This window comes from Acanthaster planci, linkage group LG04, assembly GCF_054643075.1.
Source record: "Acanthaster planci isolate LZ-2023a linkage group LG04, COTS_SCS, whole genome shotgun sequence".
Classification (NCBI taxonomy): Eukaryota; Metazoa; Echinodermata; class Asteroidea; order Valvatida; family Acanthasteridae; genus Acanthaster; species Acanthaster planci.
In genome coordinates, this window is record NC_141780.1 from 7651918 (window position 1) to 7675150 (window position 23233).

At 42.8% G+C, this 23233-nt stretch overlaps 1 protein-coding gene and 1 pseudogene across 5 annotated transcripts in view; both read left to right on the forward strand.

Moving 5' to 3' along the window:
• LOC110987729 (uncharacterized) overlaps positions 1-8889 on the forward strand; it is an 88473-nt gene extending 79584 nt beyond the window's left edge. For 4 of the 5 annotated variants that reach the window (XM_022250738.2, XM_022250739.2, XM_022250741.2 and 1 more), the window contains 3 exons: positions 2356-2487; positions 3160-3299; positions 3565-8889. In XM_022250738.2, coding sequence (XP_022106430.2) covers positions 2356-2487; positions 3160-3299; positions 3565-3720 — 428 coding nt within the window. In that variant the 3' untranslated portion in view covers positions 3721-8889. Of the gene's footprint in view, positions 1-2355; positions 2488-3159; positions 3300-3564 lie in introns of those variants that run through there. The other variant, XM_087136296.1, reaches the window with a different exon arrangement.
• A 6585-nt stretch (positions 8890-15474) lies between these two features.
• On the forward strand, positions 15475-16386 carry LOC110987736 (uncharacterized; annotated as a pseudogene).
• The last annotated feature ends 6847 nt before the right edge of the window (positions 16387-23233 follow it).

A 23233-nucleotide genomic window follows, 5' to 3' on the forward strand; every position in this document is an offset into this window, starting at 1 on the left:
TCTCTCTTCTCCGAAACTCGCAGAGACAAAAAGGAGATATAGTGTTGTGTCCGACGCATGTTGGTGTAAATTCCAATTATTGTTGGTCTTCGAGTTTGAGTTGTCACTAGGCTACTGAGGAACATTCATAAACATAAAGTGGCTTGCGGTGATACGCACTTCGTGCACCAGGCACTGTATCGATGCCGAGACCGTTAACATTAAATTGTAAACTCCTTGAGCCCAAAGCAGTGACCATGCAATTGTAACCGCCATTCGATTTGGCGATGTTGTCACATTACAGTCACTCTTGAGTGTACTCCTCTCACGTCAAAGCGCCACAAGGTTGTACACATTCGACTAAAATGTAGTCGTGCACGGCCTATACTGTTGGACCAAGCATGCAAATGAGTGTGCACGATATGTCCTTAACTGGCTCTCATGAGTTACCCTCAAAGCTTTTCTTAAATGATGTCAGAATAGTGTGGGGGCTATATTTGCCCAAAGTTTTCTGAGCATTCATGTTAGATCACTGCGCGTATGTTGCACAGTCTATCTATTTATTCGTTTATCATTGTAGTCACGCTGTGCCCTGAATTCAAAACACGTATACATGTATTTCTTACGCGTATTAATAGTTGTATTCAGTCAGTGTTTTGAAGCTACAGAGGGTGTCCCTGAAAAAAAACCAAACCCTGAGGAAAGGGGTTAATTTGCCCAAACCATGAGATATGATTATAATGTATAGGGATATCCGAAAAGAAGAAGCAGTATTCTTTCTAATGATACCTTGATGGCATCCCTCATGTCATGCATGGCTGAACACCATTGTCTTGAAAATGGGGTATCCGAACTCAGTTGTAAAACTTTGTATAAACCAGTGAATGGGGTTGTCTTCTGTCATACTTGTCCTGGTTGAAAGTGACAACAAAAGGTCATGTTAATGAGGGAAGATTGCCTTTTGTCACTTTCAATTTATGCAATAATCTGGTTTAAATGTGTTGACCTGCCCCGAGGTAGGCCAGTGCAGTGTTGAAAAGTGTTCGAAGCAGGACAGAAAGTTTGCAACATGGTACAACTTACCAAAGATCAAAGAGTGTTTGTCGTGACGAAATTTCTTGAAAACAAGAGCTTCCAAGCAACCCAAGCTGCATTTAGGGAACCCTTCCCTGATAGGGATCCACCGGCAAAGTCGATCATCTGGGAAAATGTGCGCAAATATCGAGAACATGGGACAAGCCTTAATTTGAATAAGGGTCATTCGGGAAGGAGGCGCACATTGCGAACTCCAGAAAACGTTGCCAACAGCCAAGGGGAACCAGTTGCAGGATGAATGGACTTGGACACGGAAGGTGTCGGTGCATAATTAACTGTGAATTACGTAATGTGTAAATAATCGGTGTGCCCCTGATATCTTATCCAGGACAGGCATGACAGAGGACAACCTCATTCACTGGTTTATCCAAAGTGTTACAACTGAGTTTGGATGCCCCATTTTCAAGACAATGGTGTTCAGTCATGCATGGCAGGAGGGATACCATCAAGGTATCATTAGAAAGAATCCTGCTTCTACTTTCGGAGATCCTTATACATTATAATCATATCTCATGGTTTGGGCATATTAACCCCTTTCCTCAGGGTTTGGTTTTTTTCTAGGACGCCCTGTAGTGTGACGGCTAGCGTGGCATGCATTTACCAGCGGAGGATTTAATGCATTGGGGAACGATGTTCGCTTACACAAATCCTCGTCAGTCCTGTTAGCGAATTTTGGTATTACACTGCACGAGACAATGAAGTAAAATTAATTTCAATCATGCTCATTTGAATATGCTAGCATGTGGTCTTAAACCTAGCAATCATCTGGGCGCGTTCGAATAATGTAGTATTAAACTGATATACCACCCCTTCCCAAGGGTGGATCTGGGACCAAATTTTGGGGGGGCAGACTTATTTTGAAGGCCAAAAATGTGGGATTTTTTCCGTGACTGTTTTAGCCTGGAGGGGGCTTTTAACACGCTTTTGGACTGGAGGAAATAAAATCAACCAGAAAATTGCCTTCGTTATTTTTCAATATTTGGGGGGAGGATACGGCCCGGGCCTTTGGCCCACCCCGAAGCTGTCCTGGATCAGCCCTTGTCCTATCCTTGATTTCATCAAGTCTAAATTCCACTTCAGTGCTAGTATTATGCAATATTCTGAGAAAAAATTCAAGATTTCTTTCACTTCTTCCATGTTTTCATCCCAGGGATTAGCACCGTCTTTGGCGAGGAAATGCGGAATGTAAATACGTTAGCAGAGGTTTTAAAGCTTTGACCTTTCTTGTTTTCAACTGTCAACATGTCACTTTTTGACCACGACCCTGTTCATTTGTGCCAGGAGACTATGAAACCACTGGCGAGATACAGCTTGGACTCAAGAAAGAATGCAAAGCTGATGGGGACCAGTTGTACGTTGAAGTCATCCAGTGCCGGAAGATCAGCTACAAGTTTAAAACGGAGCATCCTCCTGGTAAGACTTATACGTCGTGCCTGGCCAACGGTTGTAGCGACGTCTACGACAATACTTCGAAACCCAGTAGTACGATATCGAATAAGACATATGGAAATCAACGAAAGAAGAACTTGAGTGGCGAGATTAAACAGTTTTTGCCTTGTTTGCCTGTGATCAGACTTATCCCACGATATGTTTGTCAAACCTACGGAATGCATACCATTTCTTATGTATTGTTTTGTTTTGTTTTGTTTTGTTTTGTTTTTGGTCGGCTTGGCTTGGCTAGGCACGGGTAAATGATCCGTGGGTTGGCTTGGGTTGGGTATTTTGTGGGGGATGGTGGTCAGTTAGTGGGTACTGTGGTCCGGTTTTGTTCTCAACGAAGCCTGGGTACGAATGCCAAGACCCATGCAGGCCATTAAAACTCTTTCCACACCAGGTAAATTTGTCTTTATAGTAAGAGTCAACAAAAGAGAAACGACGAGAATAGGTCTTGAACTTAAAACCCCATAAACTGGCGTGATACTAACGGAGCTGTCAGCCCAGTACCTGTATCTAACCAAATTCCATCGTACCTTACAGCAAAAAGTTGTCTTGTTTCATAGTTTATGCAGTAAAGAAACACATCAGGCCCACGTTTATAGTGGAAAAGTTTTCCTCTTACTCTTTTTATATTATTTGCCTCCTCAGATTTGTACGTGAAGGGCTACTTGGTGGTGGGTGACCGCAAAGTCTCAAAAAAGAAAACCCACATCTGCAAATTTGCCAAGGAGCCGAGGTTCAACGAGGTTTTTATGTACAATACAAGCGTAACAGGCCTTGCGTTACAAGTAGGTAGATCTTATTCGACTTTCGAGGTCCCGTTTGACTTGTGACTTAGTAACTCATGGCAGTAAAGAAATACACTTAAAACTTGAAACGGCAGTCGACTACTCTAATTTGCCTTTGAGAAAGATTCTGCTAGGGTCGAAACATCAAGCCCTCCATATTTTGTGACTGCTCTACTCAGATTATTTTTTTTACTTGTAGAAGACTCTCATCCTTGAAGAAAAAGTAAACTGGAGAAACATTGTCTTGAATAATTTTTTTCACCAGATATCACTCTGGGCGGACGGAGGTCGGTTCGGCAGAAACACGCTACTGGGAGAAACCATGATATGGCTGGACAATGTCACCTTTATCGCGAACAATGAGACTGAGGCTTGGTACAAACTCTTGCTGGCCTCCAGTAAATCTCCCTCTAGTCCTTAACAACGGTGGTAGGGGCAAGGATCTTGTCACATGCGACTGTTGCTGTTGTGTTTATGAATAATGTTGTGGATAGATTCAACATCATGTTCATAAAGTATGTTTGCACGGCGTGATTTTTCTCGAGGTATTGAAACTATGTTGGTATCGTTTGCGTTGAGAACGAGGTACTTCTCATCACGGCCATCTTGATCGTGTTCCCTGGCCTATATCTGAACAATGAATTTGTAGGTAGTGGTGCACCAGTCTTAGGGTGTAAAACCACAGCATTCTGCTCGGTAAACAGCAGATTTTTTAGTCTATAAACCGTGCCATCGCTTTTGGGCACAAAAGTATTTGCGTCCTTCAACGTTGTTTAAAGTCGGACATAAAATAAAGTCACAAGCGCTTCTGCTTCAGTACTGCAGCGATCTCCACGACGAGATATAGGGTCTACAGTCTGCAGGCGCATGGTAGCTAGACGATGCTAATGATTAGCCCATCCCCCTGCAGAATAACTGATCGGCTCCATGTTTTTTTTGCAAAGCCAGACTGCGTAAACATTTGAATAAACAAAACTACCATTACGCGCGCTTTAATTCCACTCCGAATGCTACAAAAACTACCGTCTGTTTCCTCTGGTAATGATAATGACTGCGGCAGTGTTTACGAGGACAGCGATGGTGATGACGGACACGCATGGCCGACGAACTCATCAAAATACCTTCCCCACTTGTAGAGACGAGTAATTACAGTAATGACCGAGTCACTTCATCCGCTGCGGCGTGCGTCGGAGCTGGCAGAACATCGACAAAGAATGTTCATCTCGCAAATGGATGTCAACGATGTTTGTAGAAAGCCGTACGAGAGGGCATGTGGTCGAGGCGTGGAGAACGTCTGACAATCAAAGGGTGATCTGTAAGCTTCCTTCGTTTTCCCTATACACCTCGGAGGAGTCGGTGTAATAAATCTAAATCCCTGCTAGGAATTTGTGCAGCTGTCTGCGCCCCCACAATAAAGAGTTCCTGTCCGGCTCGGCAAAATTTGGTTTTTAAAGGGGCTTTGTCTGCACTCTTGAGCTGTTAATTTTTTTCACTGCTTAAATTATTTGATCATTATTCAAACTTAATACACATGTAACTTACAAAATATTCATTCCATTATAAATTTTATCAAAACTCCCTGTGTGCATGACAGGCTTCCTTGATCACCTTTAAGCAGAACAACTTGTCCTTATACTTAAGGACGTTTTTAAAAAAAATTAATAACATTGCTGAAAACTAGTTTACTGTCACCTAAATGAAAATTATTAGGTAATTTCATATCGAGGAATATCAGATTGAATTCTTCAAGGTCAAAAATAAAGGGGCAATTTTAACTGCTTGGAAAAAGGAAACTTGCCAAGCGTATATTTTCGAAAGCTCGATTTCGGAACGATCAGAAGCTGCAGTTTTCAACTCCCGATTCGACTTTTCTGAATACACTTCCGAAAAAAAGGAACAGGTGCTTCATCTATGGCATGGTAACAGACACGATCGAAAGACGGACCAAGTAGATTGGATTTTTATCTCCCAGATTCTTAACTTATATCAGCTGCTGGACCATATCACTATAGTTACTTCGTCCTAAATGTAAATTAACGTTGTTTTTTTCATAGATTTTAAGATCGCGGCAAGAGCCGTTCAGAAATATGAATACGGAGGCGGATTAAGCCTACTGGTGAGAGGTTGTCAAGCGCAATGTCTGAAGGGATGATTTCAGACGCTGTCGCAAATATCTCGCCGTAGTGCCAGGACAGCGGTGTAATTACTTTAACTGGGTGAATTTTTAACGAGCCAACTTTTGCCTCATGCGTCGTTGAAAACTAAATTTACCTTGACCCTTTCAAAATGAATGCGTCCTTGGTGGCCGAAAGATGGTTTGCAGGGTTGCTACTGGCAACAAACGCTCCGTATCCCCATCATATATTGGCACTACAGGAAGCCCCAACGCCCACCAATACTGCGCGACCAGAAATTACCTTTTAATACTGGAACACTAAAGAAATTCTTGTACTAAAGTCTGCTTGAAATGGATCGGTGGCAATTAGCACAAGAGCGGCCATGATTAATCACTTTTGTCTTCGGATCTCGTTAGCCATAGCACAGTGCCACACCAGGGGATGTACCGGTTCGTAAATACACAGAAGAAATTCTACCGCATTTTCCTCACAAGAGGTCCTTTAAAAAATGGTTGGCACCCAAATTTCACTCTCAAATGAAACTAATCGCGACAATTCCTTTTACAAAACCTGTTATAGGCCTAATTCATATTATTTCGTTAAAGTATTTCCAGCAATTTGTACAAAAACACTAAAAGTGAAATTCTACACCCAATAACTGATACAGTATCTCTATATGCACTTGTATATCAAACAATATGTATCTGTACATTTCCTTTGTCGTATAGTACGTGTAAAATTTTTGAGATAATACAATTTTTGCTTTCCCAAACATGTACAGGGTGTTGCATATCGGTCATGTAAAGAAAAAATCCAATTTAATGTTGTGACCTTTTCTTTAATATCATGGGTGAATTATGTTGTGAAAACACTGTTAACTGCACATCGCCGTAGGTATATTCTGATGTATTGTTGCTTATCGATTAACAGGAATTTTTAAAAGAGGTTTTGGTCTTGTGTAGTAGAAATAGTTACAGCTGTCCTTTTGCTGGGCAAATCATTAAGTTTTACAAGACAAAAATCAGCTCTGCAAAACTGCGCATTTTGCCTTTAAGAAAGAGAGCAGTGCTTTGCTTTCCTTTGAGTGTTATCTCTTAGTTTATTTGTTAATGAAAAACGATTGCCATGGTAACAAGGGTCCAGATTTTTCAGTTCCCTTGAGGATGTAGATTTCTATACTATTATGTCATGTTTGTCGTGTTTTCTACTTTTGTATTTCACTCTGCAAGTTTCAAGAAATAAGGGTGAGCGCATTTTGAAAAGGGGATATACTTTCTTAAATTGAGGTAAAAACATTAAGCGAAAAAAGTACCTGATCCCAAATTCCAAAACCGTGTGCTCCAATAGAATAAAACCCAATGAAAATAACATTTTCGATCTTTAGCTATGCCCCGTGGTCTAATTTGGGTCCTCTTGCGGCCGCCAGAGGCGCCTGTACATGTCCTCAGCTCTACAACGTTGCGGCTGCGGGCCCTTTTCGATTCGGCCCTGCAGCAGTACGGATGGTAAACCCGCCAATAAAATAAAAACAGTAAACATTCAAACAATTAAAAAAGTGGAATATTCACGAAAAAATTCCGACGTTGGTTTGCTCATGAGACGGTTGGTTGATGAGGTCTAAATTGAACAAATGACGTCAAGCAAACGCATCTTCACCAGCTGTTATAGCATTCAGTAATGTATTCGTATCGATCCTGATGATTTTGAACTTATACCAGTTTAGTCGCTTCATGCATTTCGTATCAAATTGGAGCATTGCCAAGCTGGAATTTTCGACTGTAAATGTCTCAACAGGCGTATGTAATGCACCGTTTAAACGTGCTCATGTAAAGCAACGTTTTCACGGATAGCCGTTTCAGGTGTTTCAAATTTAACGTGTTGAAAAAAATGGCTCACCTAAGTGGCTTTGTGAAAAATCTTAACTGAAGTCCTTTGCTTGCACGGTAAAACCTCCGGCATAGGCTGTTTCAATATGCACGTTGGCCTTTAAAATTCATCCAAGAGCTAATAAAAATGAATAATTGAAGTACAATGTGTATTTTGCCGACATGTTCGACCTACGAATATCTTGATCAGTACAAAATTGTCTCTCATACGTGTCGCCCCTCTCCTCTTGAGTCCTTGTCACGCACGCATGTGTGAAAACGCACAACAGCACGACATCAGGGCAGTATCTCGGCCGTGAAACGGCACACTTTCCTGTCGGAGTGATGAGATTTTCTATATAGTGAGAAAAGGACATTGTAGCGTTAGAAATAGGGTGTCCTTCCCGGGTGTGACATATTTTAGATGGTTAGACAAGTTGCATTGACTGTATTGGGCATGTCCCTACATGAGGCCTGTTGCCAAACTTTCGCAAGACATATGGCTGGCCTTTGCAAGCGAGCAAATTATGAAACAACTGGTGAGATACGTTCTCTTTTAATTTGCCAACCGACTATTCAAATGCCCAGGTTTTATAAAGAGTATCTCGTTTTTTTCCAATTTAGACTAATGCCTGGAATCCAGATTTTGACACAAACATAATGCATGAGGGCTTGTGCAAAATGAAAATATAGCGATGGTCCTGACTGTCTCGTCACCTGTTTTATAACACATGCGTGGACTATCAGCCGGTGTAATTTAGGAAGGTTTAAGTCGAACCAAGATACAGGGCCTGTTTAAGTTGTTTCGCACAGATTTGGATCTCTGTCAGTGATCCAGAAGCTGGTTCACGTCACCCATTAAGCGAGTTTTGGTGTCCGTAAACCAAGGATGGATCACTGATCGTAATCCAAATCCGTGTGAAAGAAACACGGCCACAGCTTAACTGTCAATAATTCCATATTATAGATACATCCTTATTTTAAATCATTTCATAACCATCTGAAGAATATAGGCCCCGTCCTGAACCTAAACACATTTGTATGATGGCACTTTATCTAATTTGTTTAGTTTCGGGGACGCTGATTCGGGCAAATCTATGCATGTTTGACAATTTAACTGAACCAGTATCTCTGCTTTTAATTTTCAAGGTGGTGCTTCTACAGGTGCAAACATTTTCTTATCTCTAACTTAAAATGAGAACGGCTTTGTACCAAGTGTCAAGTCATGTAATATACCTTTCCATTGCCGAGAATCGGTTTGGGTGAATAGTAGTTTGCCCTGTACTTAGGTCATGATAGCGATGCGTTTCCACCATTAAAGGAGTGTTCTTACTGTGTAGATAAAGTATGCATAACTTTTAAATACGTTCTCTGTACACATGTACATGTATGATCATCATCCAGTAGCCGAATTAGCAATATAGTCACGATTACTGAATACTTAAATAATTAAACTGTACAAGAGTCCACTTCAGAAGAAAATGTTTTTATCACTGAACGTGCAATAAACATCTTGTGCCATTGTGTTACTGTTTATCAATCCTGTCCTTTTATTTTTTTTTTCCTTTGATTTTGAATGCTTTGGAAATAAAATTATCCTGTCTGTGAGACGCAGGGTGCTGTCTGTCCTTGAACATAAAAACCCAACAGGTTGACCAGGTTGATTCGCTGGAATGCACACTTTCGTCCTCCAACACCCCTCAAAATCCGACCTTCCTGTATAAAGTACATTGTGTTTATGTACTATTCAATGCCCCTTACCAATTATCTTATTGCTGTCCATGAAGTAGGAGTTTGGAATGTTGAAAACTTGCATAATCACAAAGATACAGGACTGAACTGCTAAAGGTAAAAAATATTCAGGGTTACACCGAATTTTCAGGCAACTGGTGTGCACTGTGTGCGTTGGTTGATGTAACGGGTGGTGGTTGAGTCTAAGGGTTGCCCTACGGGGGAGTCCGGGCATGTCCCTTCTAAGGGAATTCGACATATTATGTATTCAGGAACTCCAGCCATCACATTTATTTATTTATTTATTTATTTCCGGCCCCCATTTTCACTACATCGAAACTATGTGCCTCGAGTAGAATCACTCCCTCATCGGTAGAAAAGAGCCGCATTGATCCTGAGTGTTAAACTTGCGGATAGCAATACGATCGTGACGCGTACATTTCGTAGTCTTTCGTGAACCAGCGAAATTCAGTTCCGATCAAAGGAGCCTTCGTTGCTCAGAAAATACCGCCTTCTCTTGGTCAAGGTCGAGGCCCATAGTAAACAGCTGAACGAGGGGGCTACACCCCTGGGCCCGTTCCTTTCCTCATAACAAAATGGCCCATCATTTTGAATCCATGCAAAAGGACAAGAGCAATGGAAGCTAATAAACACACAACCAGGAATAAAATATATAGGTACATGTATTTGACTCGAGATATTTTAATAAATCTGAACATTCAAAATGTAATCCAAAACAACTGGATGTCAGTACTTTATTACAGACCAGTTTCGATAATTTTTTCCATACTAATTATCAAACTGGATCCTTTGTGCAACATACATGTGTACATGCAAGCTTATTATTGTAGCCATCAAATCATGCTGATTGCTCTTAAGTATTAACCAAAAACTTATATTTTCAATTAAAAAGTGCATTTGTTCTTACATTTCAATAATGAAAAATGTCACATAAACTATTACGTAAAGTAACAAAATTACGAGAAAAACGCCCTGCCAATGGCCGGGTTCAAGCGCAAAATACCCACTTTTCACGTTTCTCTTACAGCACACAATGCATGTACACATAGGTCTGTCTGGTTCAAGAAAGACCCTATGAATAAAATATCTGATTACCTACAGCCTTGGAATAAGTCGATCTTAAAGTCTAAAAGCCAAGAATTTAGCTAATCGTCCGAAATATTCCATTGTAGAATACAAGGTGCGTTTCTACTCCTAAGCACTGAACAGGACGAGAGTCGCAAACTCTCATTGGGAACAAAGAATGCGAAGATCTACATTTTAAAGTATGATAGCCTGTTTTCTATGCTTTGTGATGCTAGAATGTAAATAGTGTTCTTGAAAAAAAGGCTGGAGACTTAGTCTTTGCGTATCCGCTCCATACAGGGACAAGAGAGGGAGTATTCTTATATAACAACACAGCCCTTACGCAGGAACTGACCGAGATCAGTGTTGCCACTGTTAGCGTTTTTACACTAGATCTGGGGGTTTTGGCCGATTTGGGGTTCTAGTTTCCGTTTTTCTAAAAAAGACCCAAATCTTGGGTTTTTTTTTTAAACATCAGGCCTTATATTTTATAAGTGAAATATGTATTTCAACATTTATATTTATACTCAACAAATATATTTTAACTTTTTGCAACTTATCACGATACCATCCACAAAAAATCAGACAGGGAAACCAGTTTAGCACAGCGAACTGCAGTGCTAGTAATGCCATCGATACCATGTGGCAAGTTCAGGCATGGCATTGCACAACCCTGGGAGTCCACGTTTGTATTGTGTATTACATGTAGGCTCGTCGAGGCCTACAGTGCATCATGCAAAGCATAACCTGCATTTTATTGTACAAAGATCGTATACGCCACGCTTCACGATCTTTGGTACTGTATACTTCAACCATTCAACCTCCTTGTGCTGCCACACTCGTCAGCTTGTGCAGAGAGAATTTTCTCCCAAGTGAATATGATTAAAACACCACCGACAAACAGGTTTCATGCGTCCACAGTAGCCAACAGACTGCTGGCTGGTCAAGCAATTTCCCGCCAAGGACAAGAGTGCCACACCTGGGGAGCCATCAAGCCTTCTTGAACAAGATCAACGATCGGGAAATTGCCATAAAAGATACATGTACACCAACACAAGCAGCGGCAGCATCAGGAAGAGAAAACCATACACGTGTATGATGTTGTCTAATGGTATGTATGCAAACTTATGCAAGTTTTACAGTCTAGCGTTTTCTGGGGTTTTTCCAAGGCAAAATCTGGGTTTTTTTCTGATTTTGTGAGTGGTAATGCAGACCGAGATTGATGCTTGCTTGTCTTCATATGAAGCAAGATATGGGATGGAGAGCACCCCCACCTTTGTGTTGGTCATTGGTTGATCGGAATCCCAGGAATTAGACATGGGGTTGTGTTAGATATAGTCTAGAGCATGTATAGGGATTGGATATGTTTAGGGGGCTACCACTCCGTCCCATTTCTTGCTGGGTAGAATAGTCTTGGGATAGACTTTGAGACTCTGGTGGCAGTAGACATACCGATCTTTGTCAGAGTCTTGCATGTGCTTTCGCTCATCGCTCCGGCCTTGGGAAGACTGATGGCCTTGCACAGATTTCAGTGAAGGAAAAACGTCACACAGGGTCACAGGTAACAACGCGCAGAGCATTGTTGGTAAATATTCTCAGGGGCTCGAGCTTGCTCAGTGTGGTGGTTATCAATTCGATATTTTTTCTTCCTCATTGTTGAAAATATTCCCACTACACCTTAATTAATCCAAACTTGATCAAGATAACCAATGATTTGAAATGTATCGCCAAAAGACACGTACAGTAGTCAATTATACCTAGAAGATGAATTAGGCTACCGTGATTGTACCAAGGCCATGTTTTTATCCGATAGGCCGACACTTTGACCTATGGTTAACCAATACTTAAAATGACACTTCACTAACAGGAAGTGATAACCTCACGGTTGGAGGTCGTGCACAAAACAGCCAATCACAGTGCAAAGCCATCACCCCCCCACGCTGTTTGGGCACTAGGTGGTGAGCGAAGTATGTGCTCAGTAGGTCAGTAGGTGGCGTACCTGCAGTTATGCAATTGTCTCTCTCAAGCCCAAACCAAATTAGTAATTAGAAATTTCTCTCTCAATGTTTCGATTTTTACTCATCGTTGCAACCATGGAAGAAAGATTGCAACAGACAACAAGCAGCTCCCATGAGTGTTCCGTTCACCGAAGTTCGTTTGAAAGTTTCATGGACAGTTGAATCAAGGAGAAACAAACTCTTCATCTGAAAATGAAAGGCATATATCAAAAGGCGAAGAGAATGTCAAGAGGATGAGAATAGAAAACACTGAAACCGCCTTGGAGGGAGAAAATCAGAAAAATCAACAGTGCCGCGAAATAGTGATTACAAGTGTCCCAAAACTGCACTGGAGAGGTCAGCTACCCAATGCAACAAAATTCATTTCTTTATCAGGTAAGACCCCAAGTCCTCTCATGCAAAATGATAAGGGCCGGCATCGGATATGTATAAAGGCTTACTTTTACATGTGTATAAATACCAGTGTTTGCATTTAGCCTACATGCCCCTTCTGCAAAATTCATGTCTTTATCAGGTAAGACCTTAAGTTCTCTCATGCAAAATAATAAGGGGCGGCATCGGATATTTATAAAGGCTTACTTTTACATGTGTATAAATACCAATGTTTGCATTTAGCTTACATGCCCCTTCTGCAGATATCATTTGGCCTTTGTGCTCTTGCTACTAGCCGTGGTACATGTATTTGCTTCACTCAAGGCCAAAACGACCTTGCCCTACAAATTGACCAAGTTCAAGGTCTGATGTAGGGTGTGTACACAATACACGCTGTACATAGCTGAGTGTATCAGCAGAAGCAAGAATGAAAATGATTCCAATGACATAAAAGTTCTGGTTAGTATGGTATTTTGCTTTTGTATAAGCACCGTACGGACACGAGGAGTTGAAGAAAGAAATGAAGAAAGATGGGTACCTAGTTTTTAGACACTCAGTCCAAAGGGCCTGGCCCAATGGCAAAACGATGTACTTGTAAATCAGAGAAATTACACAAACGAACTGACATTGGAAGATGGTGTATTATTCATGCAAGGACAATGGTGTCATCATTTCAGAATCATTGATTTTGATTAAAAAAATCCACCAGAACTACCAAGGCGGTGAAAAATCTGGTGAAAGACTGGCGTGATAGAAATGTCACAGTGGCACTTCCATGTGCTTATGTTGTGATGATTTCACTAAACCAACTGCATGGACGAATGTAATGTAAGTAAAATGATAATTGGGTTGTGCTTGTCTATGTAAACGAGCCTTAGGCTAAATCTTGGTAACATTACATTTTATCTGTCATCGAAGGTGTCTTAGGGATCCATGATAATCAAGTTCCCTGAGGTGCATTTACAAAGGGGTTATTAATCAAGAAGGAAGTACAGCCAGGGATATATTAAACAAATTCGGAGCATGAAGGAGTGGAAGGTCGGCAGATATCCTGTCAGCAATGTGGAAAGAATCCATTCATAAAATGTGAATGAGTGACATGAAAAGCTGGAACATGATCTGGAGCTGGAAGCAAAGGGAAAAGAAATTCTTGAAGTTGAACTAAAAATGGCCAATGCCAGAGAAACGTCCTTGATACAGTCAGATAATGGGCAAAGCAGTGCGTACACAAAGCTGTTTAAATATACCAAAGTATAAGAAACTGCCCAAGGAGCTACAAAGTAACAATGTGGGAAATTGTTTTGTTGGCATCAGGTGAGGAGAAGTTAGAAATTTGCTATAAATTTGCAAACAAAGGTTACAAACCTCAACGACTTTTTGGGGACATACATACAAAATCATAGTTGACTTCTTGGCAATGTAGAAATGTCATTTTTCTGATGAAAAACTCAAAATCTAATCTATGGCTAATCCTCTAAACAATAACAATCATTGCTGAAGCAGTTGGTAAAGTATGAGTTTATGCGATATAGTTGGTAAAGTTGAGTATATGTTGATTGGATATACAATATAGTAAGTACATGTAGTAACATGGAAAAATGTGGTGTTCATGAATGTTTCCCAAGTTAAGAGTCGGATTTCAGCTGAGACCTTTGCCTTTATCATAAATTTAAATAGTTTTGAAGTTGAAACCAATTATGTGCAGTTTATTGACACATTTTCTTTTTTCTTACCCTCTTGCTTGAAACATTTCAAATACATGTACAATGTATGTTTAACAAAAACCGGAGCCTGCTGTAAATGTAGTGGAGTAGAATCCAAGGATTTGTCAGTCATTAACAGACAATGATTGCAATGTAGGAAAAACAAACTCCTGCAGAAAAAAGAAATCGATGGAAAAAGCTCGAAACTGCTGCCGTGAAATGGCTAGAACAACAGGCAGCAAAGCAAGCAGAAATTCAGAGAACGGAAGATGAACAATTGCTACATGTGCAAAATTACAAGACGGGAAGAATTGATAGGCTTCTACATAAATTACAGCGTAAGGGAAATCAGTAAACATCTCAGTGAAAATCCAAGACTATTCGCTTTGAATTAGAAATATTTATTGGTAGGGGAGTTCATTTTAGATATGAATTAAGTGTTTGTTTTTCATACAGTAATTTATTCAAATTTTTTTTGTAAAAGCCAAAGGAAAGCATATATTTGTCTCATTTGAACATTTGTTGATGGTGAAAGGTATTCGATTCCATACTATATCAGTTTGTCTCATTAAGGTTTCTTTTTTCAAATAATTCCAGTTATAATTCAAGTTTTCAGAACTGGATATATCTCAGGCTAAAATTTTGAAGCATACATGTACATTGTATAGAGGCCTGAGAAATCCCCCACCCATTTTAACTTTTGGAACAGTCCAACAACTCAGTACTAGTACCTGCAGAACATGTGATCCTGTGTGGTAATTCCCGAAAAAGACCATACCGAGAGAGTAACATAAACATCCTCTCCCTGTTGCAAGTGTAACAATACAGGCGATTCACAATAGTGCGCCCCCAAATTCTAGGGTGCCATTTTTCCGTGCTACTTTTTTTTCTTTCTTTTGGTGGAGAATACGGGTAGGGAGCATTTTCCATTGGAATTTAGCCAGGTGTTTTGGTGTGAAGAGGCAGTTGTTTTTTTTCACTAGGGTAAGCCAACACAGTGTTTTAGGTTGGGAAGCTTTGCATTACCAATGGCCGAGACACCAACGATGTTGGTGCCCATGTCTATTGCACCAAGCACCTCTCCACAACTAACGCTATACCCCTACGGAGAGGGTCCAATTCTCCATCAATCACCTGCAGTGAAGGGAAAGACTGACTACCAGCCCCAGCATTTCATGGCAGCCCCTCAGCCAGTAGCTGCCTCCCCACTCCATCTTGCCGATTTTGACCCCATCCCGATTAAGACTGATGATGGCTACCAGCGACCAAGTCAACAGTCAAGAATGCTGACAACACACCAGGTGAAGGGTGTAACCACATTCACTGGCAAGGAGAAGCATGGCCCCAGATTGGAGGACAAGATCCGGGACATCTGGTTCCTGCTTGAATGTAAAGGAACAGCCCCAGGAACCCTCCAGTTTCATGAGGTTGTGAGACACACTGGAAGAAAGGCGAGAGAAGTGCTACTCAATCTTGAGGGGAGGACACCAGAGGGCTTAGATGCCGATAAAGCCTTTTCTGAGCTCCTTGAAGAATATGGTGAGGATAGGAGTGCTATGTCCCCCTTGGCAAAATTCTACTCCAGAGTGCAACGTGAGAATGAGACGCCAAGCGAGTTTGCCATTTCACTGGAGGCCACACTTTGGGAAGTTGAGGAGATGAGGCGACGCCGAGGCCAGAGTTGCATCGAGGAAGAGAGCACAGACACGACTTTGGCCACTCAGTTTATGTGCGGGTTGAAAGACCTTCATTACAAGCAGCGATTCCCCTATGCAACCAAGATCCATGACTTTTCGTGACATTCGCCAGGAATTGCACATCATTGCCGAAGAGGAGCGACAGGCAGAGGAAATCTGCAGATGGCGCACTCCCCTTTACACCATGGGTGAGCTTGCCCAGAGTTTGCCTCAACAGAAGACCGAGGGGAGGCCCCAGAAACAGTCACCAGTAGTGAAAGAGACCACTTCTCCCCACCAAGTGATGCTATCACCCCTACTTTTCAGCAACTCCTGTCCAAACAGATGGAACAGATGAAGGCAGTGTGTCAGGAACAGGTTGCAGCGATGGGCCGACTTCTAAATGCCCAGCAGCAACACGGACAACGGCTGATGCATCTCAAAGCAGTCATGTTCCCACCGCAAGTAGGCCACATCAGAAGGCTCCATACACAGGATGCTTCAACTGTGGAGGCATGAGGCACCTCGCCAGGAATTGCCCCGAGGACCGTTGAGTGCCCCCTCAAGCCAAATGCGTGGCACAGAATGACCAACAGGCCCGAGTCCAAGCCCAAACCGTCCATTCCCACCAGCTCAAGCCCAGACAAAGGAGGTCCCATTAAACAAGCAGAGCCTGTAGATATAGGGCGGTCAGCAGGTTCATTGAGCAAATGCCCACCTAGTCAAACCTGTCTGGCCCCCGATCATCCAGACAAAGTCCAAACAGTGGCTGACCATCATGTAGGAGGAGAGGCCATAATCCCTTTCCCTGGAGCCGTTAACTCTGCAGAAGTTAAGGTCTCTAGAGTTTTCACTACGTCTCTGCTGGACACTCGCTCCCAGGTTACTACCATAATAGATGAGTACATAAAGAGGCACCCAACCCTGAGCCAACAACCCCTTCGCCCTGCCGATGTGTCCATAAGTGGAGCCGGAGGACAGGTTGTTCCTCATCGTGGTGTTATTGAGGTGGACCTTGAGGCATTGGGTCAACACATTTGTAAAGTACCGGCATTTGTTGTTCCAGTAACCCCTTTGAGACGCGAAACCCCGGTTCTTATTGGCACCAATGTAATCAGAGCTAGTCGAGACAAGATGAAATGGACCCATGGGCGGCGCTTCATGGAGAAGAGTCAGAGGTTATCCCAGTCTTAGTTTGAAGCTTTTTGATTCGTAAATGCAGATGGCGCTGACATTGCTCATGCAGATGGAGAAATTGGACATTTGCGGTTTAATAGGAAGCATCCACTGGAGATTCGACCGAGGACAGAGGTTTCTTTCTTGGCTCAAGGGACAAGGGAAAGGAAGTTTACTGCCTTGGTGGATGGAAAGGATGGGCAACTAGCAGTTGGTCGACTGTTGGTGGAAGTGACTGGTGGTAAGGTGCCTGTCAAGCTCCTGAACACCTCAAGTGAAGTGGTGACCATCCGGCATAATATGAAAGTCGCCACACTGTCATGCATCACAGCTGTCTGTGAGGTGACCTCAGAACAGAAAGTTCTCTCTGGACAGGAAATACCGGATGTAGACTTATCTGAGGCAGCTTTGTCCTCAGCTGAAAGGAAAGCTGTGGAGGAACTGCTTGCCCGAAACAATGATGTGTTTTCCACTAACTCCTTTGATGTGGGTTGCACCTCGATGGTGCTGCACGAGATACTCCTTGTTGATTCACGCCCTTTTCGACGAATTCCACCCTCCCAATTTCCAAAGGCGCGGGAACACATCAAAGAGTTGAAGGCCAATGGCATTATAAAGCCAAGTCAGAGCCCATTCACCTCACCGATTGTTATAGCACGAAAAAAGGATGGTCGCATAGGTCTATGTGTTGATTACCAACAGCTGAATGCGAGAACTGTCCGTGATGTTCATCCCCTTAGCCGAATAGATGAATTCCTTGATGCACTGGGTAATGCTAAGTACTTCTCTTGCCTAAACCTGACCTCAGGCTACCTACAGGTGCAGATGGCAGAGCAAGACTGCCAGAAGACAGCTTTCACCACTCTGATGGGGCTCTTCGAATACACACGCATGCAGTTTGGTTTGACTAATGCACCGGCAGCCTTCCAACGGTTGATGACCATAGTCTTTGGGGACCTCAACTACTCTCAAGTCCTGATTTACTTGGATGACTCAAGCCCTCTAAGTGCCATCTGTTCCAGACGGAGGTCAGTTACCTTGGGCATGTGATATCCGAGACGGGAATTTGAACCGATCCAGCAAAGCCTGAGGCAGTTAAGCGATGGCTAACCCCGAACAAGAAGGATGTCCGGTCTTTCTTGGGCTTCACTGGATACTATAGGAGATTTATCAGGAGTTACGCCCAAATAGCCAAGCCATTGTTTGGGTTGGTAGGTGGAAAGCAAAGTGTCAGAGATGGGCCATTCGTATGGAGTGCAGATTGCCAGGCTGCATTCAAAACACTCATTGAGAAGGTGACGACAGCACCCATCCTTGCTTTCACCGACTACCAACAGCCGTTCTTTGTTCAGACCAATGCTTCAGGTGATGACCTCGGAGCCGTGTTGGTGCAGAAAGAAGATGGCAAATAAAGGGTGATTGCCTTCGCTAGTCGGACCCTAACTGCGGCAGAGTCGAAGAATCCAGCCCACAAGCTGGAATTTCGGGCACTTCATTGGGCAGTGACGATGAAATTCCACGAGTATTTGTATGGGCAGAAGGCAACGGCTATCACGGATAAAAATCTGTTGATCTACATCATGAAAAAGGCCAAGCTTGATGCTCATAGCTAGCGGTGGGTCAGTGACTTCTCTGTGTTCGACCTGGACATTGTGTTTCGGCGGGGAGAGCTAACACCAACGCTGATGCTCTGTCGAGAATTCCCAGGGAAAAGGTTAACCAGATCCTTGATGAGACGAATCAGAGAATGTCTGTCCCTAGAGAAGCTTAAGGTGACTCTGTAATGAGTGCCTATCTCACTGGAGATACCAAAGTGACGGGTTCCACCCATCCTGTTTCACAGCACACTCCGCGAGATGAGTCTAGCATCGATGGTGTGATAGAGATTCACCTGATTGTCCAAAACGACGGATGCGACACAACTTCGACATCCAGCTCTGATCATCAGCCCCTGGTCACTACCGGTAATGACAGCAATACTTCGTCAGGAGAGGAGATTGTTAATGGGAGTAACGGAGATGCTCGGCGCATCGGAACAAGTCTTACGCAGACAAAAGGTACTAGCCTGGTAGAAATGCAACATGGTGACCCAGCTATTTGCCATGTGGTAGCGTTGAGACTAACCCAGCAGACCAGGTTGAGTCAAAGGCGTGCAGCAAAGGAGTCAGGTGTAGTCAGGAGGCTATTGCGTGCATGGGATCAGCTGGCGGTGAAAGATGGCTTACTTGTCTATCAGAAGAAGGGCAACGATGGTGATAAACAGTACTTTGTCTTAGTCCTGCCCCGGCTGATGAGGAAACAAGTTCTCAAGCACCCCCATGATTCGATGGGACACTTTGGCTTTGAGGTTTTCCAACATGGCAAAGACCATTATTTCTGGCCCGTCATGCACACAGAAGTCAAGGCTTACATCCAGAAGTGTAAGAGGTGTACCCTGAGGAAGACGCCGGATACAAGGAAACAGGCCACCCTGGAAAGCATTTGGACAACTCGCCCACTGGAACTTGTCTGTGTTGACTTCCTGTTCCTGGAGAGGTCAAAGGGAGGATGTGAGCACATCTTGGTGGTCACAGATCACTTCAGTCGCTACACACAGGCTTATCCCACGAAAGATGAGAGGGCAGCGACGGTAGCAAGTGTCCTTTGGGAGAAGTTTATGGTTCATTATCGTATCCCAGAGAGATTACATTCAGACCAAGGGAGGTGTTTCGAATCCTGTGTTACCCAAGAGTTGTGCAGCTTGCTCGGGGTGAAGAAGACAAGGACCACACCTTACCACCCTCAGGGAAATGGCATGATCGAAAGGTTCAATCGAACTCTGCTATCGATGTTGGGAACTCTAGAACCACAATGCATGTGGGTGCACTCACACACGCATGCAACTGCAGCAGACATGAGTCCATCGGACTCTCCCTGTTTCATCTGATGTTCTGAGAAAATGAAAGGTACCCGTTGACCTGCTTTGTCCAGCAACAGACCCAGAGCACTCTAACCCAGCCCCGACCCTTCAACATACGTCCAGTGACTCAGACAGCATATGCGCAAGGTCTTTCGGGAGGTACAGCAGACTTTGGAGAGGTCAAGGGCCAGACAGAAAGCGGGGTATGACAAGAAAGTGCGTGAAAGTGTCATACAACCAGGAGACAGAGTCCTTGTGGCCAACAAGTCGGAGCGAGGGAAGTCTAAGTTAAAGGACGGGTGGGAAGCCATCCCATGTGTAGTGGTACAGAAATTGCAGGGCATTCCGTCTTATATTGTGCAGAGAATAGGCACCCCGGTTGTGAGAACCCTGCACCGCAACATGCTGATGTTGTTTCCGTTCAATATGATCCCCTTCAAAGATTCAACTTCTGGACAATACGAGACTGACACAGCAGAAGGCGTACCTGTAGTCCCACCACCAGATAGCTTCAAGGATTCCAAGACGGGCCACAGCTCATCAGGGGATGCAAGCTTTGAGAAGAATTTGCTGGAGGAAGCTCAAGATTCCTCTGACAGCCTGGCAGCTTCATCAAGGAGAAGTGCGACTTTCCACGGCCCTGCACGAGCCAAGGTCGCCGACAGTGGTGCAGGGGATTCTTCTTCAGAGGACGAACAACTCACACGCCCTCGACGGAGACAAATTAAGCCCCCTGATAGGTTTGGCGATTGGTTGTAGGTTCCCTTAAGTTCTCTCATTGTTGAGGACAACAATACTTGTAAATGGTGGAGAGTGTAAGGAGGATGATTTTAATCGTCTACATGTTCAATAACTTCAGTTCCCTCCCCCTTGAAAATGATTTTTTTTTAGCTTGATCCTGCCCCTGGTAAGGTAACATCATTCTCACAGTAATTAGACCCTTGAACAAAGAGCCCCTTTGATTTAGCACCATGTGCTCAGCATTCCTTCTAGACCCACTCAATTTGCAGCCTGGCAGTGAAGAGCACACACCACATTTTTATGAGTTCTCTACCCCTCGCCTAGTCTGCCGTTTTATTCGGTAAGTTCCCCTTATATTACTTCGTTTTCCTTAATGAAACTGTTGGAAAGAAGATTTTATTGTGTGCTGTAGATTACCCCAGGTTCTATTCAGGATATTTTTATTACATGGTGAAGTTTTTTGTTGTATTAATACAATGAATACAGTCAGGTACATGTGCATGTACTTGAGTTTCCATCCTCTCGGTCAATCTTTAGTCTTATTTTAAAAAATAGGTTTATCTCATGTTTTATGAAATACATGTAACTTGTGAGAGATTGGTATTACGGCATGATCATGTTTGTGCTCGATTCCTGAAGTCTACAGATTTACTCCTGTTCCTGATTTTTTATGCATTCTTACTAGATTACGTTTGCCATTTTATTGCTCTGTCTTTATTAGTGATGTTCTTTGCTGTTGGGATGGAAAACTAGAGGAATTTGGTTTTGACAAGCTTTAAATTTTACTCATCGTAATCTGTGTAGTTTGTGCCACAGTCATGACTAAAATGTATTATTTTGCCCTGCATACCTGTGTTGGAAGGATTCAAGTTCTCAAACACCTTTTTTTCACACTTCAGAGCTGTTTTCACGTTGTGTTTTTCTTAAGCCTAAGTATTCAACAGTGATTTTCTTTCTTGTTTTGTCTATTACACTGTACATACAACTGATACATGTAGTAGAGTCACATTCATAGGATCAGTGGCCCTGTATGTAGAGAGGTGCTTTACGTTAGTGTTTCAGCAGTTTAGACTTGTTCCTTAGTCCTTTGGTTAATATTAGCACCTAATTTTCCTTGCAAGTCGTCCCTACCTGATCAAATTTGAACTTTTTTTAGCGAGTTCCTCAAATTCTGGTTTGTTTTTTTTAGTTTATTTATACTCAGTTTAGGGTGCCATTTTTCCGTGCTACAACATCATTATACAAAACTCATGCTGCTGCGAAAACCCATTTTCAGAATGGCTGACCGACTACGGACAGACACACTGCAAACAACATGTGGGTGCAGTGACAAACGTGCACGTGTGTAGTGTAAGCGTGAAGCTGGTTCCCTTAACGCCTTCCACATGTAGGCTTTACCATAACAGTATCTCATTAGAATATAATTTACCCATGGCTGGGAATGCAGGAATACCTCATTCCTAAGATGGCCGCGAGTCACGTTGGCTTTAATTCCCCGGCAGTCCAGGACAACCATGTCAGTTAATCGTTAATAATTGTTAATAAACCATTAATCACAGTATACTAGTTGTGTGTCAAAACCTGTTTGTAACAAAAGACCGTTACACGTGCGTAATTGGCAGGATAAGATGGTGGGAGATTTTATGGATTGTTTTCATCGTGTCAACTAACCTGTGATTGTGACGGCAGCAGTCTGCTACGTACATTCCTGCTACATGGTGGCGCTGTTCCGCTAACTACATTTTTCCATGACCACGTTTTTAACAGACATCGTTAATAAATTTTGACTCAAAGAACCCTGAAGTTTTCTCTCATAACCTGACCCTAAGGACAGAGTTTTTAACGCGAACCACAGTGAACTATCGCCAACCATCATGAATCATCGTGACACCTGTGAATTCATGAATGCCTTGACATCTGTGAAATCCCTTGAATACCAGAACATTTGTGAAATCCCATTATTGGCATAATTCCTGTGAAGGCTGTAATGTGAAACCTTGTGAACCTGTATTAAAGAACTCAAGCTCGTTAAATACACAATTTGTCAACTTGAACTTTGAACTTTAATTGAACTCAAGGGAGCTTTATAGAGCAATTAACCGAAAACCGCCACAGTAAAAACTCTTCTTGGGACAAGATGACAGACACGAATGTGATAGACAACATACAATTTGGCGAATCAGTTTCAGTCATCAGCTTTGGCAGCAGACGATCCAATACCAGTTCCAGACATTCAAACACCGAGCTTATTCATATCACGGAGGAGCAGAAGAGAGCAGAACTTCAAGCACGATCTGCAGTGATTGATAAAATGCATGAACTGGAACTGTCAAAACGCTCACTAGATCTGGGGAACCAACGACTCATGAAACAGATGGAGATCAATCGCCTTGAATTCGAAAGACAAACAGAGAGGTTGAAACTTCAAACGGAAATCGATGTGAGCAGTGCCAGGCTACAAGTTCTTGACAGATATGACGGTGAACTTTCTCAACTGAAGGCACCCCCACTTATCGATGTGAATGACTTCCCCCAGTAATAGATGGGCCA